This window comes from Struthio camelus, chromosome Z (assembly GCF_040807025.1).
Source record: "Struthio camelus isolate bStrCam1 chromosome Z, bStrCam1.hap1, whole genome shotgun sequence".
In the NCBI taxonomy this organism is placed as follows: Eukaryota; Metazoa; Chordata; class Aves; order Struthioniformes; family Struthionidae; genus Struthio; species Struthio camelus.
The window spans coordinates 75,183,439-75,202,158 of NC_090982.1; the positions used below are offsets into that span (position 1 = coordinate 75,183,439).

The window sequence follows — 18,720 nt, forward strand, 5'->3', positions numbered from 1 at the left end:
AACATGTTAACTGCAAGGGGTTCAATTCCAGTCTTCAGGGCCAGATGGATCACAGATAAAGGTTCTTGCACACAAATTTGCAATGCACAGTGCCAGGATTCTGAGAAGATGAGGGACTTTACGTGCTTGGGCAACTTGAATTCTTAATCCTTCTCAACAAGAAGAGTGTCGTTAGAGGGTAGATGCTCAGTATTACGTTGGAAGAGCCAGCCTGTCCCCTTCTGTCATAATTAAAGCTGTGATTATGCCCTATGAGGACAACGTGAAGCCACACAGCATGTTACATTTTTAGCAGATTCAGAATGATGGTAATATACGTATTGGAAAACCTGAAGGGAAGATGGTGCTGCCTTTCAAATCAGTTGATACCAATATTTCAAGCCCATTCACCTTCTGTCACCTGCACAGTATCTAGCAAAAAGTAGGTGAGTGACTTCTTTTGTGAAGTAAATGGATAGAGAAATGCTATGCAGTGTTTCGACATTGAAAAGTTACAGGACTTTAAAGTGCTTATGGTATTTCTTTTTCTTTTCTTTTAAAGGGGGTTTGCTAATCTGCATGGTGTATTCTGTGCCTGATTAATTTTATGTATCACAATTGTGGTAAATGCTAATGTATTTACTGAGTAAAATAATTTAAACATGAATAGGTGCTTACTGCTTTGCTGAGATTGCTGTGGGGAAGGTGTAAGTGCATTCTTTTGATCTGCAGAAAGTGCTTGTTGCTTTACAATACTTAAGTGAAATCTTTTTGTCATAGCTGTTTTCTCCCACGTAACTTGGCAACAACAAGTTTTTATTAAGCTGCATATAAATACAAAAAATAGGGAGCATTACCATAGCTTACAGTAATGAACTGAAGAGGAGAAATTTGCATAGTTTCTTGAGTCTGATTAAGAATATGGAAAGGAAATTGTGTCTTAAGTGACAGAAATGCAGTGCTAGGAAAATACAGGCTTCTGGTCCTGAATTCAACTTTGCACAAGGGTTTGCTTGGAAACCTGCAGGGGTTCGGGGCCAGCACTAGAACTAGCAGCTATTTAGATCACTCCTGACACTCTGAGAAGGAGGAGCTGAGTACCTGCGCTTACTCCCTTTCTGTAGTCTCTTTCCAGTATCTTATCCACAATTCTTCTCCCATTCTTCCTTGTTAGTGGTAGTTCCCTGAATTCTGTGCATCTGTTTTGCATCTCCTTGGCGATGTCATCATGGCATACTTTGTTCTTGCCCTGCAGCAACATAAGGGTATTGAGGTTTCAGTGAGACTCTAAGGCTGGCACTTTCTCTTTGACTGCAAAAAGACAGATCCTGCACTGATTACTTATGGAAGGATTCAAGGCTGATAAAGAGACTGATTATCTGATTTTTATTTTTCCTCTTAGTCTTAGCAACCCATCAAACACAGGGATGTTAAGAAACAGTTGTTCCCATAAGTGTAAAATGGAGGAAGCCTGTACCTGGAAATTCCTTCATCCTGTGTGAAGAGATTTCAAGAACACTGTGTTTGTGAACATAGAAGCTTAGTTTTAGAGATGGATCATCAAAGTTCTGCCAGCTAACCCAGCTGATTAACAAGAATGTTCTTTGCATGACACAACTGCCTATAAACTCTCCCAAAGGTGATGAACAATCTGGAAGAGGCTTGATAAGCTGTGCTAAAGTATACAGTTTGTGGCAGAACATCAGATCATCTTCTTGCCAAGTCATCTTTCTGGAGCAGAAGGAGGTTAAGAATTTGAATGGTGTAGACTTTGTCAGCAAGAGAGGCAGTGAATAAGCTCTAGAGAAATCATGAACAACCTGTCGTCATTCTTTTGTCCAACTTCTGTCAAAAAATAGGACCAGAATCGACTTCCACAAAAGGAGGTTTACAACGACTTTTCTAGTGACTTTTACAAAAAAGGGATCATGTTCATTTGAAGTGACTGTATGATTAGCAAGATCAAATGATAACTCTGTTAATATTGTATATTCTTGAATGTAATACACAACTAATATACTTTTTGCAAGTTGTGACAGTGTCGCTATTTAAAAAACAAAGACCCTCTTCTTTTGAAATCTCCTGAGAGGAAAGAGGCTAAACTGAGTGTAGTTAAATTTAGGGTGACAACGCAAAAACATTTAGTGTTTTTCACCTGGCTATCCTGAGACAATGAGAAGGAAAAAAAAGGCAGGAGGGAAGGGGAAGAAGAGCAAGTGTTGTTTTACCTAGCTTCTGCCAGAACAAGTCCACTCAAGGAACTCCAAATCCTAGCCATGATGCAATCTTTCTACCACATGAAATTTCTCTCAGATCTGTAACCTCAAACTGTATTTCGTCAACACCAAAGGATTGTGAATATTTAGTTGTGTTCACTTTCTGTGTGATAGAACAGATCATTGAAAAATGTAAAGATCTCTTTCCTATTTTAGGTATGCCTCATTATGAGCCATCTTCTATCATCCCTTTACATTTTTGCAGGATTTATGTGAATATATGTGGAGTTAGTGTTCATTAAAATACACTGCCTGTCTGCCTTTCCAAGCTGTTAGGTGGAGGATGGAGTGCCTGTGGGGCACTGGGGAGTAGGTTATTCTGAAGGACACTGGAGCTGCACCAACATGGAAGGGTAATTGTTTGCTGGAGCAAAAGTAAATAGGGAAAGAAATGCAACACATTAAATCTAGTGGAGTAAGATACTTCCCTGAGGAGGAGGCATGCTGTTTTGCTCCTGTCCTTTGCTTTTAAGGAATATCCTTGAGAATCTTCATGAAACCCAGTGTAACACCTTGCATTCTTTTTGTGAACGGTTATGTAGAAAATAGTCTTAGATTCTCTTAAAGACTTGGTCTGATTCGTAAAGAGTTCATTTTTTTGCTTGTTCATCTTCAGTGTAAGGTGTGGAAAAGTAAATGCATGAACTTACTTATATTCTTTACAAAGTTCTAAACCATGTGCTTATCTTATTTTGTTCCCATAGAAGTCAGCAGGTTGAAGACAGACGTATAGTAAGCAGCAGCAATTCTGATTTTGTGTTTGGAGAAAACATGGTTGAGAGAGTTTTGGTAAGATCAGTAAATACTGGCAGACTCTTATGAGGATTAATCTATTTATGAATATAAAATTTCTCAGAGATTGTTCTTTCTAGCACCTTCTGTTCTTTTTCAGATGTGAGTAAATATGATTCCAATGTCTGGTGTATAGGAAAAAACTATGATGTTGGATGGGTAGGCATCCCTATCTTTCCCATCCTAAATGAGTACTCTTATTACTAGCTCGTATTGGTAGGCACTTTTCCTCTTATGCTCATATTTTGACCTGAAGCAGGATTGTTTAAATATTCCATGCAAAGTGGAACAGCCACAACAGGAGAGAACAGAATGCAGTTCCCACCACTCTAGTAGTTTCCATTACAGCTATTAAGAGATGGGAAACATGAGTATGAATTTTCTTGGGCGGAGGAGGAAATTGAACGCTCCATCCTAGCTATTGTCCACCATAAGATATATTGTGCATGCAGTGGGACACCTAAATGGATCAAGTCCTGAAGGAATCTTAGACAAAAGAAGTGGTTCCCAAACCGAGGACTATACCACTTAAAACAGAATTGCTTATCTGCCAGTGAAAAAGCTTGGGAACCATAGGCCTGGGTTATGATTTACAACCAGGAATTATGTATAAGCTAGGAGTTTAGTCACTGGGCATTGACAATAGTCAGAAGCACTTATTTAAAAGTGTCTAGAAAACTTTTATCTGCAAAAACTGGAAGTCAGTGAGATTCTTAATTCCTCCATGGTTAAATTTCAAGGTGCTTGGGAGTTTTTAAACTATTCTTTTGGGGCATAAGTGCTTAAACTGGAAATTAGCTGGTACTTAAACATTTAAGTCCTTTTGTGGATTTAAATCCTAGTCCAGGATCCTTACGAAGAAGCCATTCTTGGTGAAAGAATTAAGTACTGATTTGGTGACAATAAAATTACTTCCATTAGAGACCGAAATTGTATCATTTGTCAGTTTTTACTCTTAATATATTACAATTCCTAATCTTCACCGCAATGTACATTAAATGATCCAACTTTCTGCTTGATATGAAGTAACATAGCCATTTTATTTAAATAGGAATTCATCTCCCCATATTTTTGTAGAGTCCTGAAAAGCATCCCGAGACACATAACGGAGCTGATTCATACAAAGGAGAAGTAACATCCATGTACATAGAATCTTTTAATGTTCATCCACAAACAAGTAAGCATATTTAGCAAGCAAGTACAGTTAGCTTTATTATTTCACTGTGTCTTAGCAGATGTCAAATGAGTAGGGCTTAGTAATTTTCATCAATTCTCAAGTTATCCAGTCACTAGTACACCCACTGCAATATGTGCCAAAAATTTGTGTTCAGAAAACAGCTGTGATTTGCTTTATGACATTTGGTTTAGAACTGGCCTGACTTCATAATGAATGATCTAAGTTATTCGGGAAAGGATAGAGTATTACAAATGTGTTTGTTATTTGAAAATGTACAATGAATTTTGTGAATACATTTTGGACTACATTCTTGAGCTACAATTGTAAGCTGTCTGCTGTTTGTATTTTGTGACTGTTCATATAAACAGCATTGCATTATTGGTACCCTAATGGGGTACAAATTTGTAGGACTGAAACTTCTATACAGACAGATTTCAGGGTTCTTTGTGACTGTAGTGTGAGCTTTTTCAGTAGGCAAGCCACGTAAACCTAGGCTGTGGGAGAATCCCAAATAGGCCACTGTTTTGAGCCCTCTCCTGAAATTTTACACCCATCTCTACTAATGGATGTATTGGAGCCTCTTACTTTGTATGAACGTTCTTACAAATCAAAAAACCAAAAGCTTATGGAAAACATATCTAGATGATGCAAACCTATGACTGTCTTGTAGCATATGTTTTTTTGTGTCAGGTCTTTATTGTACATGTATTGCTGTGCAAATTATTGGGACATATGCCTTTCATTATTTATAAATCTGCACAGCAATATAACAGACCCATTTTATTTGGAAACTCAACTTCTAATTATTTACGGCTTGGTCCTACCAGTTGTCCCTTGGGGCAAAGCTCTGCATCTGTAGAGAGCCCTGTTCAACTCAAAATGAATCTGAACAGGTGTAACATTTTGCAGCATTCCAGCCTTAACTTTTTCTCCTCTTTACTACTTTGTCCCGAAACACTAATTGATATCAAGCACCACAGGGAGTACTGAAGTCACAGGCTGTGAAATGCGTTAGTTTTGTTGCCCAAAAAATATTCCCTCTACACAAAAATGTGAGGATTTCCTTTTTTTTTTTTTTTAATATCCTTCAGAAACAAGTTTCATGAAGAATGCAACACTAACTGAATCAGCAGTTGCTTGTATTTCCAAGCCAGTGGAGAAAATTCTGTTAGATAAAATTGAAATTATAACTGGAGAAGAAGCAGAACACAATGTATTACAGGTGTGTATTTCATAAAGCCTTCATGGTAAGCAGTTTTCTTGTTAAAAATAACATCTAGATCTTTTAGAGATTACAGTGACTTAAACATCACTTTGGTTAATATTTTAAATTTTCACTTTTCTAGATACGCCTCTGCTAACTAATTTTTTTGTAGGCTGATACTTTTTTTTTCATCTGATATCTATTCATCCTCTAGGCCCTATCCGTAAGTGACTACGCTTCAAAACTTCATTCTACAGTTGTATTTTTCTGAGTATCTTCACAGTAGATTGCTGAGCCTACCATCGCTAATTAAAACTTCAAAACTGGATGTGATTTAAGATGTTTTATGACAAAATGTTTTGAGAAGGAAAGCAATGTGTTACCCAAGTAATTAGTTTTATACGTCATCTAAAACCCAAATTATCTTTCTGGCCTAGCAGAACATATCTTGCTATACTTCATCTTCAAGTTGTAATTTTTTTAGTAAATAGCAGTCGTGTATATGATTTTAAAAATCTTAAAATTGAAAGTTAGCTAATTTTAGCACTGATTAAATCTTCTGTCCTGTCAGAACATGGAAAATTTACTCTCTAGTAGTACTGATATGCTGTGCTGCATAAGGTTTTTAATGAAATAAGGTAATAGGATTATAGATCACTTGCAACAAGTTCACCGTTGTCAGTGGATATCACAGATGAAGAGTTAATGAAGATGAAATAATTGAAAAAGTAAACTGAGGTTCATGCTGAATGTTTTCCATGACTTAATTAGTAGTAAGTTTAGCATAGAGCTGGAGTCATTTCATTTTAAGTAACTGTCAGCTATAGTGTTGGTATATCTATATGTGTGTGTGTGTGTATATATATATACACACACATATATATCTAAAGCCTTATCAAAAGGCTTAAAAATATAAATAGAAATTTAAATCCAATAAAATTGGCGCTGGCTGGTGATTTTCATCATGCATTTCTTTTTTAGATCAACTGCAAGCTCTTTGTATTTAATAAGTTTTCTTTAACCTGGATTGAAAGAGGCAGAGGATCCCTGAGGCTTAATGACACTTCTAGCAATAAACGTGGAATGTTGCAATCAAGGCTAAGTAAGAATTAAATAACTAAACACATACATGAAACGCTAAGTAACTTGTATTGTTGCTGGCCAGAATGAATTAATCTCAGAATGTTTGTAACTCAGCAGCTAGTTTTATTTAAATCAAGTTGCTGAAAGTCTTTTTAACATTCCTTGATAGTTTTAGCTGCCCCACAAGCTGGGGCACCCCCTTGCCTGAGCATTTTTCACTCAGTTTGTGCACTTGCTGATGTTGTTAGGCTCTGTGTATTTCTGCTGCAAAGTACCTTTATTTCACTCACCGCTCTGACCGTTTGTTCTTTGTTGATTCTGCTTTTCCGGGAGCACTAATTGTCAAGTCACTTCAGGAATGTTGCTTTTACTGTGCTGCCATTTTTGTACTGCATTGTACAGTTGTGCTGGATTGTTTGTTTTGTATGCCAAATGTATTGAAAAAAACTAATATATTTTGATAGTTTAAAAAAAACTTTAAAAAATCATTTCAAAATGCCAGATTTTAGACCAATTTAAAAAGAGTAACTGATGAAAATGTTAGTTGTATACAAGTATTGGAGAAAACTGCTGTAATAAAACTGAAGGTAGTTACAATTACTTATTATATAAACCTTATTTTAGTTATGCGAAATCAAGGCAGTTTGAGACTGATTCTCAACACCAGACTCTGGGATCAAATGGTGATAAAAAGAGCAAATAGAAAGAGTCTGTGCTTCACTGCAACAGACCAAGAAGACCACTCTGTTCAAGTATTTCTAATACAGGTAAGCAAGAAATAACTCCCCCTGCTTCAAATCTCTACATCTCCTTGAATTCTGGAGACTTGCTGAGGCTTTGGTTTTAGCAAATTGCCTTTTTTTTTTGGTTAGGCTCTACTTAGGGCTTAAGACTTTAACATGGCTTTTATTATGAAATGAGGTAGCAATGCTATCCCTTGGTATTTCTGAAAAAGGTGTGAAGATGTGATACGGCCTTGGGAGAGACATTTCCAGGCTCTGGTTCACATACCACTGATGAAATGCAAATCATTCCAGAGTCATATGCAGCAGTTAGTGTTCTGGACTTTGCCTTTTACAGAAACAATGCATTAAGAATTTCTATACAGGTAATTACATATCCATAAGTTACTTCTGTGTAAAGCAGCGGCTTTCTGCTGTGGTTCTGGACAAAATGCTTATAATAAACCATACAGACTAGGAGCCCCATATTGCACTTCAGAGAGAACACAGATTTGTGACATGAATTTATAGAAGACAATGCTCTTGGAAATCCTGGTTTAATCTGGCAAGAGCTTATAAGCAGAGGATGGAAATGTGGTGGACTTATGTTCAAATGAATAGCACATACAGGATTGAGGTCCTGGCTTGGGAAGTGAGAGCATCCACATGAGTTTAAGGATGTTTGGAGTTTCCCCACCAAATCCTAACCAGGAAGGATTCAGCCCACTGGGCAGGAATGGTAAATCACCACTTAGGGGAAGTGCTGGACTTTGTTCACATGCAAAATGCCATGTATTATATGTGTAAGCACTGTACATCTACCACTTCCAAAAAGGCACTGTGCCTGTGCTATGCAGCTGGTCTGCATGTGAGCATTAGAAATTGCTCTAGCATACAGAGATATAAACATTCCTCAAATTCTGTCCTGGCACTTCTGGACAGTAAAAACACATACCTTGGGAAACCAAGATATATGGCAGCTATATGAGTGTGGTGAAAGGTGCAGGAAGCTACTTCTGCAGTCATCATTGGAGCTTCTACGATCCATTGCTGCAGATGGTACCCAGCCCAACTAACACGGAGACCCTTGTGCGTGGCAGGCAACATGATCAGCCAGCAGGCATCACCGAAGCCTTGGCACGTACGTCAGGCTGGTCTAGTAGTCAACGGAGTCCACTCCTCCAAGGGACCAGCAGGTTTAACTTTGGTATCTCTTTTTGATGTGAATGATTGAGACATTTTGTTCAAGGATATTATTCAAAGGGCTTGCTAAGAGTGAGGGAGAGTAGTTATACTATGCTGAATATAAATCAGAGAGTCCACAAAACTCCATTAAGTTGGTCTTGTGGCACTTACCTAGCTTTGAGCAGAGAGCTGACCCTGCCCCCTCCCCTCATATGCTTGTTTCTTCCTCATCCCCTCTAGTGGCATTGGAATTTTTACAGCTATAAGTGAGACAGATCAGAGGACTGATCTAGTTGAATGCTTTTCCTCTTTTTTTTTTTTTTTTGGTAAATATGGTTTTAGGCTTGATTTTGATTCACCATGTAACCCCACTAATGGTGGTGCTGGCACAATGGAGAGGGTAGAAATGAGGAGTTGGTGAGGTTATGGAGGTAATTCCACCCATCTTGGCAGCAGCCTGAGTTTATATTAGATTAAAGTGACAATTGCTCCTTGAATGAATAAGCTGAAAGCAACAGATAGAAATGATCAGACTGAGTAGCTACCTTTTTCATATTTATGATCCTACATTTCCTGAAGAGTTGTGTTGTCTTGAGAGCTCAGATTTGTCCACTGAGACGGGCATTTGCTGTCGAGACACCTGAACAAATCTGAATTTGTCTGACTTTGGGAAAAGAACTGTTAGCTGCTGCAAGTTTGGGTAGCGGAGATGACGACCCTGGTCTGCTGCTGCTTTGCAGTTTGCATAGCTTTTTCACCTGTACACACTGAAAGTAGTCATTCCAATCCAAACCAGATGTGTTTGTTCCTATTGCCAATTGAGACAGACAGAAATAACTCCACATGATGCACAACAATGGAGAATTGGGCCACAAAAGACCATAAGCACTCAGTTACCCTCTAGTAAACGCTTTGCTTCATTAAGAACATAAGAAATAACCTACTAGATCAGAGCAATTGTCCATCTAGCCCAGTATTTTGACAGTGCCAAAATGGAGGCCTATTTTGGGAGTGCAAGGGAACACAGCCACCTTCTATAGTGTGTTCCCCTCATTCCCCCAGCATCCCTGACTGTTGTATTAGGGATGTGAGAGCATGCATCCCTACTTGTTTCCTTGAGTATCTGTTTACGAAGTAATTGCCCATGAATTCATCTAATTTCTTTTTTAACCTTTAGTATTATATTTTTAGCCTATTATTTTTCGTTTATACTGTCTGCCCCCACAATCTCCTGAGGCAGTAAGTTTCAGAGGTTCATTACTCCCTGTGTACAGAAGTGCTTTTATGTTTCATACTGATCCTCTAGTACTTTCACAAAGCGTCCCCTAGTCCTTGTATTGTGTGATTTGAACAACCATTGCGTGTTCGGTTTATCCACCATTTTTAGGATTTTTTTAAACCTTGATTATACACTTCTCAGACTTCTTTTCAGACTGAAGAGTCTCAACCTTTTTAGTCTCTCTTCATAAGGAGCTGCTCCATTCCTTTCTCTATTCGTTCTTTAATTCTATTACAGTCTTGAGATGCGAGTACCAGTACTGAACAAAGTAGTCAGGACATGGGTGCTCTAAGGTTTTATGTTAAGCAAAATATTGCCCTGTTGTGTTCTTGGTATGCTTCTTGATGATGCCCAACTTCCAATCAGCTTTAGCAACAGAGTTCATGGCATCTTTAAAGTTTATAACCAAGAATAAAATTTTTGTAGTTAGGTTGACTCTTATTTACTCTCTAAGCAGAAATGCAAATACATAGATTAACATTTCAATGCTTTATTACTTCTAGAACCACATTCAGGAATTATCTGAAATATCAATTACTCAGTACAAACTGAACCATTCTCCAGGAGACAATTGTTTTGAAGCTTGTGCTTCTTATATCTATAAGGAAAACAATCAACAGCTACATGTTAATATACTGTAAAACTCAGACCACTTAAAGAAACTTGATATTTTTTGAATTCAAATTTATTTTCTGAAACTATTAAATGAGAATCTTACATGTATTGTTTTGATTAAAAAGGACAACATATTCATAGCTCTTTCATTACTTTTGAAAACTTTTGAGTCAGCTTTTCTGTGACCACCTGCAAAGTAGTTAGAGTTTTGTTTTGGTTAGTTTTGACTGTATGCATTTTTTTTTTAATGCAGGCAAGCTCAAAAGATGCTGGATGCCTGTATGCAGCAATACATCACCGCCTTGTTGCACTGCGAAGCTTTACTGAGCAAGAATCAGATGCTAATCAAATAGACACAGAGTCAGAAATAGCTTTTCATCCGTTAAACTATGATAGTGATGATGATGATGATGATGATGATGAAATAACTCAAGCAAGCAGCAGTGGATCTGGTAAGCAGAAATTTTCCAGGAAATGCTGCGGTCCTTTAATGTTTTTTTCTTTTAAGCAGTGAAAATTGCACTTCTTTTTTTCTATGCTGACTATAACTTTCATCAAAGATTCTGTCATAGATACTCTCTTCAACGTAGATGAAGATAATTCCTTTTAGCATTTTGGTTGACTATTGTAAACAGTGTGAAGTTCTGTAGATCAAGTATCTGCTCATCTCTATAGCACTGGAATACCCTTGACCAAAGACTGAATGAGGATTAAGAAATTTTAATATTGCCAAGCTTTACCTAAAGGCTTCTTCAGCGCAGTTCAGTAGAAGTGAGCGGAGGTGCTGAGATGGCAATTATTACCTGAATAAGTGAAAGCTGAATCCATTCACGTCAGTGCTAAGGTAGTTATTATTGCCTTCATGCATAATGTGCCTACTCAAAGGACAGTATTTATTTTTCAATGGTTAACTTTGATTGCTGATCAGCTGTAACAACTACTTCACTAGGAAATTTGTGAGGCAAGATTTATGTGCCACTTCTGGCAGCTTACTTCAACATAACATTAATGTAGGCTCCTCAAAGTAAAGAAAGCAACTAAAACAGGATATAGGGGGACATGCTCCTAATCTAATGCTACTCCATAAGCCTACATCAAGGCTGGGGTCAAATTTGCAGGAAGCAAGGCATCCTAAGAGCCAGAGTTAAAAGCTCTTCTATCTTCTGACTTAGCAGAAGGCATGACACAATTCAGGGTGAATTCACCCCCTTGTACAAAACTGTTAGTAGGGGAAGAGAGGCTGCCAATTACGTTCTCTTTCCTCATAGAAGAAATATGGCAGGCATGTTTGAGTTGTTGCTTGTTGCATAAATTTCCCTCTTCAACTGAGTAACATACTGTCTTTATATTATGAACTCTTCAACAACTGTTCAACAAGAATCAAGTCATGTATGAGTAACAGCTATGAGTGACTGTTTACTTAAGAAAACAAGCAAGCCTTTTTTCTCCTTTTGGCAAAAATATTACAGTTTACAGTACTTGTTCCCATGATCAGTTTTTGTTTAACTCCATTTCAGTAGCATTCCATTCTCTAAACAAAGCGTGATGCTTTTATACAACATTTTCTCACAAATACCTTTTTTCTGTGCAACAAATGGGAAAATTGTTAGCTCAGAACTCCCAGAATTACTCCCAGATAGTCAAACGGTCCCGCGGTAATTCCTAAATAGTCTCTATTGACTTTACAAAGAGTTTCTGGTAACTTGAAAACTCTGGATGGTGCTTGATTTCCTTCCAAAATTATTGATGATAAGAACTCTTTGTTCTTTCAGAAAAAAAAATAGGTGAAAGGGAATGTCAAAGCAGTGTAGGAGCACATATTTACAAGTTAAATATTTATTTTGATTTGCGAGGCTTCTGATACAGATATTCAGATGGCAGCCAGCAAACAGATTCTGAGATATGCCTGTCATATGCTGTTTTTTCCTGACCCATTAGTTTTAGCTTCTGTCTTTCATTTATGTCCAAGCAGTTACTAACAGCAGTTCTAACATTCCCTTTCAAGTACTTTTTTAGCATTTCCTGCTTTATCTTGATCTCTTCTGTTATTCTCAGATCGATGGCATTTTAATTTTGCGTAGTATCAGTTATTGGTATCCATGTCCCACTTTACATGCAGACATTCACATCTAACAGTGTGCCTGTCCATGGAACTCCCATTTCCAAAACACACAGAGAAATATATCTCATGGGTTTTGGACAGGGTGAGGTCAGTTTTAAATATCAGCATAGAAACATACATTTGGATGCAAGAAATCCGATCCTGCATTTTTAAGAAAATTCAGTCTTAATAGGTGCCGTTTAAAATCCTCCCTACTTTCATTTTCTTTGAAGGATGTGTATAAATAAGCCTTCTTATTTTTACTGATGTTCCACTGAGTTCAGGAGGTTACCTCTCCTTTAAACTACTCTTAATGTTAAGAGGAGTAAGTTCTCAATGACTGTTTCATTACAAGAAATACAGCTAGAGCACATTTCTGCATTTTATTTCATTCCCTTCTACGCATTTTGTCTCAAAGAAATAATAACAGGTCTCCCTTTTCTTAATATACAGTTTCCTTCTTGTTAATCTTGGCTAACATAGTTCCCTAGATTATGCTAGGCCAATTTTTCATGACAGTGTAAAGGACAAAAAAACAAAAGATCAGAAGAATCTTTACTCCAAGAGGCTGAAGAGGAAAACAAGGATGTAATAAGCAATGAAGTGGTTATGAACATTAACATGATTCCATATATATGGAATAAATTTTTGTAATTTTTTTACACAAAATTCTTCACTCTAACATCCACAAAATGTTAATACAAGATGTTAATACCTGAATACTGTATAATGTAGTAGAGGTTTTTCTGCCATCCTGCAGGATTCAAGATAGACATCTATTCCAGTATTTTTGAAATTCTTAATTTAATTATTTTATTTTTAAATGAAGATATTATTTTCATAAGGTACCTAAAGTACAAATGTACATAAGCTACATTAAGAATAAGTGTAGGTACCTAATATTTTCATCTTCATTACCAGTTACAGCTTGGATACTCTCACCACCACGTTGCTCTATAAATTCAAGTGCAGAGAAACAGAGGAATTCATCCGTCTTTAAATAGGTTTCACGAGTGGATGGGATAGATCACTCTCTGGAAGTTTTTTTTTTTCCCCACTGACTACAAAGTGAGCTGAGAAGATGAATTTAGACTAGACAGCAAACATCTAGATTGAACAAAGTTAGGCAAATCTCTTCTGCCATTTCCCTCATTGCTTAGTTATTGCTCTGCTAAATATTGTAACTGTTGTCTTTGTGATATCTAGATGAGGAAAGACTGGCAGCAGAATGGTTGGGGCTAGAACACTCCCTGCTAAGGGAAATGCCATTGACCTCAGACAGTAGGCTGGTCCTTCCTTTCTGCTTTTGCTCTCCTTGGGTAAACTTTACGTTCTGTGCTGTATGGTGGATCTGCTTCAACAAATATAATGGAGAATTTCCCTTAACCAGGCATACAGAATAGCCCAGTAGGCAGAGCAGTTTCCTGGTAGATAACAACTTGAACCCCAGCCTGTGGATAAAGACCATCAAATATGTCTGTGTCCTAGCTGTTTTCCACAAGAAGATAATGTGCAGATTGTTGTTACTTCCTCCTCCTCCTCCTCCACTAATAAATCTCTACCATCCATTAAGGATTTCTCTGTATGCTGGCAGACCTGCTCAGGGATCTGAGCAGACACGCTACTGTGCCAGCTGTTTCTTAAACGTGTTGACTATAGGCAGCTACAAATTCAGCATGTGGGAGTACTGAGTTGCTCTACTAATATGCCTGAATTCAATATACAGTTCTCTAAAGTAGACACTGTATAATCCTTGCAGAGTGCCTACCTTTTTTCCCTGGCAGGACGCACAAGTGAGGCTTACAAAACTGTCAGAACATGGATCTGTGATTTAGAACCACAGCATCTAAGCTTGCCATTGGTAGTAGGGATCTGAATTCACTAGTTAGGCTCTTAAGTTACTAAAACGCCTTTGAAAATGTTACCCCTTGCTTCTGACATGTCTAAGAGATTTTTTTCATGTTTTCTTCCTAGCCATTAAGGAGATTCTGTTCTTTCTCCAAAACGATGCATTTTATTTACATTCAGAAACAGATGCTATTTCCATGATGGTCATCAGAAATAGCAGAAGGTCCTTTAAGTGTTGTAACCCCCTTTGTATTTATAAACAACTGTCATTCTGTGAGACCCATAAGGCCTCTTTTTCAGAAGGCAGCATGAAATGTCAGTAGTAGTAGCATAACATGGGGCTATGCATAGGATGATTCCTATGGTTTCCATCATTTTCCCTTTTCTCTGATCTTGCAGAAATTCATTTATGAGGATTTGTATCCTTGAGGGAGAAGAGAGAGGCTAGGAAAGGTGTATGAGAGGGACAAGGATGACAGTTGTGACTAGGCAAACAAATGTGTTATACACTATGTCTTACATTACACCTCACCATTAACTCTCTCTTAAATCTTTTCCTAACTTAATTCTGATTGAAGGATCATGATTTTGATGTTCTCTCTTTCCTGGCTTGGAGTTTCCTTTTAGGAGTTATTAGGCTGAATTCTAAGATGCTAGTGTCTAGGACTAGGCAATCCCAAGCGACCTACCCATACATATCCATAAACCTAAAAGAAAACCACAGTGGGTGGAGACATAGTGTGTCCCGGGTAGATCCATCAAGAATTGCGTGGATTTTTGAGACTCTACTGGTGTTGAGAGCCAGACAGCATCATGTCATAGAAGTGCAATATTTGTTTTCTTACAGAGAACAATGGGAAGTTTACTGGTCCACTATGTAACTCCCATGTTGGCCTCATTAGGACTCTTTGTCATATCCTGATGTTTACTAAGATTAAAAAAAAAAAAAAATCTGAGGAGGAGCTTGTTTTGCTTTTAAGTAAAATAGTTTTAAAGTTCTTATAAGGAACTACTGTTCAGAAATGCCATAGAAACTCCTGAAAAACTGATATCTTCTTTTGACATTCCTTGTCAATTATTCTTATTTAAATTCCTACCCAGTTTTGAAGTTAAGATTCCAAATCATAAATCTAATACACACAGACTTGATAGTGATTAAAAAAGCAGAGCAGGAAATAATTTGTTTTGCCAAACATGGAGTTCAGGGTTCTGTTTTCTTTGCAGTGGTTATCAGCAACATCTAAAACAGAGCCGAAAAAACAACACTCTGATTGGCTTAAAGAGCTGACATTGCTGAAAAGAGAAGAAAAAAAATCAGATTCAATGTTTTGGCAAATGAAATGAATTTCAGTTCACCTATAAGAGGTTTTTAAACTTTTACTTTTAGTGTTTAGATGTGGCCAGATGGTAGCAGCAATTTTTAAGCAGATACTGAAAGACAGTGATATGATGTGTCTGACATTAGTCATCTACACCTACTTTCTGCAGATTATTCATAGATATAGATTACCCACCACAAACACCCATTGGTACTTTATCATGGCAAATGACTTCTTTAAAGATATATTAGAATTCTCACAATTTACTGAGCACCTAAATAAATATGATAGGATGTGATAAAAACATGCCAAATTCTTAGACAATGTTCCTCTCTTGTTTTGTATTCCAGACACATTGTCCTATCTAGACATCTGAATCCTGAAGTGCTTATGTGTCTGTCTTTATTGACATGGAAAGGCACAACCTCATTCACTATTCACATGCTCAGATGTTTGTTTGTGAATAATCCTGCGTTATCTAGTTAGATATTTATCTAAACCAGGAATTGATCATATCCAAACTTTAACCTACTACTTTGGTATTATGAAATGCCAATTTGTTTCAAAATGTGAATACACTCAAATAAGCAGAGTTTTTTTTAATTCTGTTTCAGATCATTCTAGATGGAACCGCAGGCAGCCCGTAGTCTGCTCATGACAGCTACCAGAGGTTACAACAGTGCAGCTGGGAGCTCATCTTCCTGAAATCTCTGAGCTGGCTCATCAGTCCCTGGAGGGAGGAAATCAGATGCATTTTACCTTGATTTTCAAGCAAAGGTTAATTTTAGGGACAGCTTAAGTTTAATACATTGGAAAAAGAATCTGAGATGCACTTTGAGGATTCCAGGCAGCGTGCTTTGCACTGAAATGAGAGTGACAGGATGGCTTCCAGTATTCAAGAAGTGTTACAAAGGCTTCAGGTTATAGAGGTAAATATATTTATAGGCGTTATTAAAGTAAGGAATTTAATACTGAATCAATGTTCATTCATCATATTGATGAATAAAATCACATAACCATGAGTGATAGTATACCTGAAGATACACTTGTTTTTTTGGTCTGTGATTTAAAAGAAGACTTTAAATTGGGTTTCACTGAAAACATTTAAAGTTGTGTGGCAGCATTCAGCATCCTGTTCATAGTACACACAAGAACTGTCAATGGCAGTTTAGCTTGAGCAAGTTCTATAGTAACCAGCCTTCATAATCATACAAGTTTTTTATTTTGAAAACATGCGGAGTTGTAGACTGGGAATCAAATTTTGTTAAAGGGCAAAGACCCAAGATCTGCTTTTACACCCTCAAGCATCAGGAGAATTAAACATATTAATAACTATAAGCCAGAAGTTCTAGGGGGCATCTGAGCCTTAAAATCTAAAAGTGTATCCGTTTGCACTCATGAACACCTTCTTTGCTATCTAATCATTCCTATGAAGAATTAGAAAAATCAATTCTCTCTAATGCCACCTGTGAGCTAACAACGTACCAGGTCTTCCATAACCCTATGCACAATACAAAGACACCATGTAATGCTCTTCGTTTTTAGGAAATGTCTGTTTTCATTCTCCTGCAACCCTGTGTTACTTTTTATATTGTTGGTTACTAAATACTGTTTTCTTGTTATCCTCAAAGATGAAAAAATGTTCTAGCATGTCTGAAGGTCTCTTAATTAAGGTAGTTGCAATGATTTCTGAACTTTAAAAGTCATACTTTAAGAGTAAAACTAAAACTTAGTCCTCCCATCTGAACATATATATGAAGTTGGAAGAAGTCCAGCTTTTCCCTGAATTCTCAGTGCCCTGCCAAAATTAGCATCTGGATTACGCTGAATCTTAAATAGCCTGCCAAAATTAGCGCTTGTCTGACATTGATTTAGCATCTGGATGACACCGAGCCTAAGTGGGACTGGGGTTTTGCCCGCAGGGAAAGCGAACTGTTTTACAAGAGAACATCTGTCTCAAATAGTTAAGCTGGTATACAGCATTGGGATTATGTGACTCTCCAGTCTATCGATATTCAACTAGCCATGATAACAAAAATGTACTTCCCATGACTAGCTGTACATTCTGTTCTTTCCTATCAGTCTCACTCCTGACCATAGCTATGTTTGTATCGCTGACCTCCATATTTCATTGCTGCAACTCATACTTAGGAACAAAGCTCCATGTTATAAAAACTTCCAACAGCTGTAAAACACAGCACCCCTGCGTATTTAGCAACAGGTCATGATGAGAACTTTGCCCTGGAGCTCAGCTGGTTATGCCCTGAATGCAGAGTTTGATTTCAAAGTCTGCCCTGATAATCAAAGCCCTCCATGAAATAGGGTCCAAGTGCCTAAGAGGTTGTTGTGATATCCCACAACAGCTAAATTCTACTACAGCTGTAAAATCCTTGGCAAATGAAGGAGTTAATGAGCAGGAGAGACAGAGCTTTGGCAGACACAGGACCTAAATTTTGGAATTTGCTATCAAAACATATATAGCAAGGCTTATAATCATCAGAAAATAAAAACTCTCTTTTGAGTTGCCTTTTCCCAAGATCATTACATATACATGCAAGAAAATATGTATGTATGCACACTCACTTAAAAATGAAGCTCTATCTCCTTCAAGAACTGAGGACAAAAAGAGACGCTCAACTATTTTAATTATTTTGGAGAGTTTGGATACTGTGGTAATAGAAATCATATAATTACATAGATGTGCAGACATATTTATGGTATGAATTTTTACTCCTGAGATCCTAATACAGTATTTATTCTATTTAGTCTCATTGCACTAAAATCATTGTTTTTCAATACTGAAGGTATGCTAACATGTAATATATTAAGTTGGTTTTGCTAATGTAAAGTTGCCAGAGCAATAAAACATTACTGTGCCCCCCAAATAAACCATTTTCTTATGTCTTTCAGTCTAACTAGATGTTTTATTTTGTGTCCCCGTTATAGTTTCCTACCAACAGATCCTCCCATGTGCCAGTATTTCTAGCCTGTATTCTTAAGGAAACAAGATAAACAATTGCTTACTCTGTCCCTCTATCTGTCCAAACCACGTTGAGCCCACCATTCAGTTTCAGACAAGTTTGATGAGAGACAAATATTTGACAGGAGACAGTGCAAAAATAATCTCTTACAAGTTTTAT

At 37.3% G+C, this 18,720-nt stretch overlaps 1 protein-coding gene across 3 annotated transcripts in view; it reads left to right on the forward strand.

The window, feature by feature from the left end:
- LOC138064592 (ran-binding protein 3-like) overlaps positions 1-18,484 on the forward strand; it is a 36,103-nt gene extending 17,619 nt beyond the window's left edge. The window contains exons 9-16 of one of the 3 annotated variants that reach the window (XM_068927925.1): positions 293-421; positions 2,960-3,044; positions 4,125-4,224; positions 5,316-5,446; positions 6,410-6,530; positions 7,136-7,278; positions 10,566-10,764; positions 16,195-18,484. In XM_068927925.1, the coding sequence (XP_068784026.1) occupies positions 293-421; positions 2,960-3,044; positions 4,125-4,224; positions 5,316-5,446; positions 6,410-6,530; positions 7,136-7,278; positions 10,566-10,764; positions 16,195-16,238 (952 nt within the window). In that variant the 3' untranslated portion in view covers positions 16,239-18,484. The remainder of the gene's footprint in view (positions 1-292; positions 422-2,959; positions 3,045-4,124; positions 4,225-5,315; positions 5,447-6,409; positions 6,531-7,135; positions 7,279-10,565; positions 10,765-16,194) is intronic. The other 2 variants (XM_068927926.1, XM_068927927.1) reach the window with 2 other exon arrangements.
- Positions 18,485-18,720: the final 236 nt, after the last annotated feature.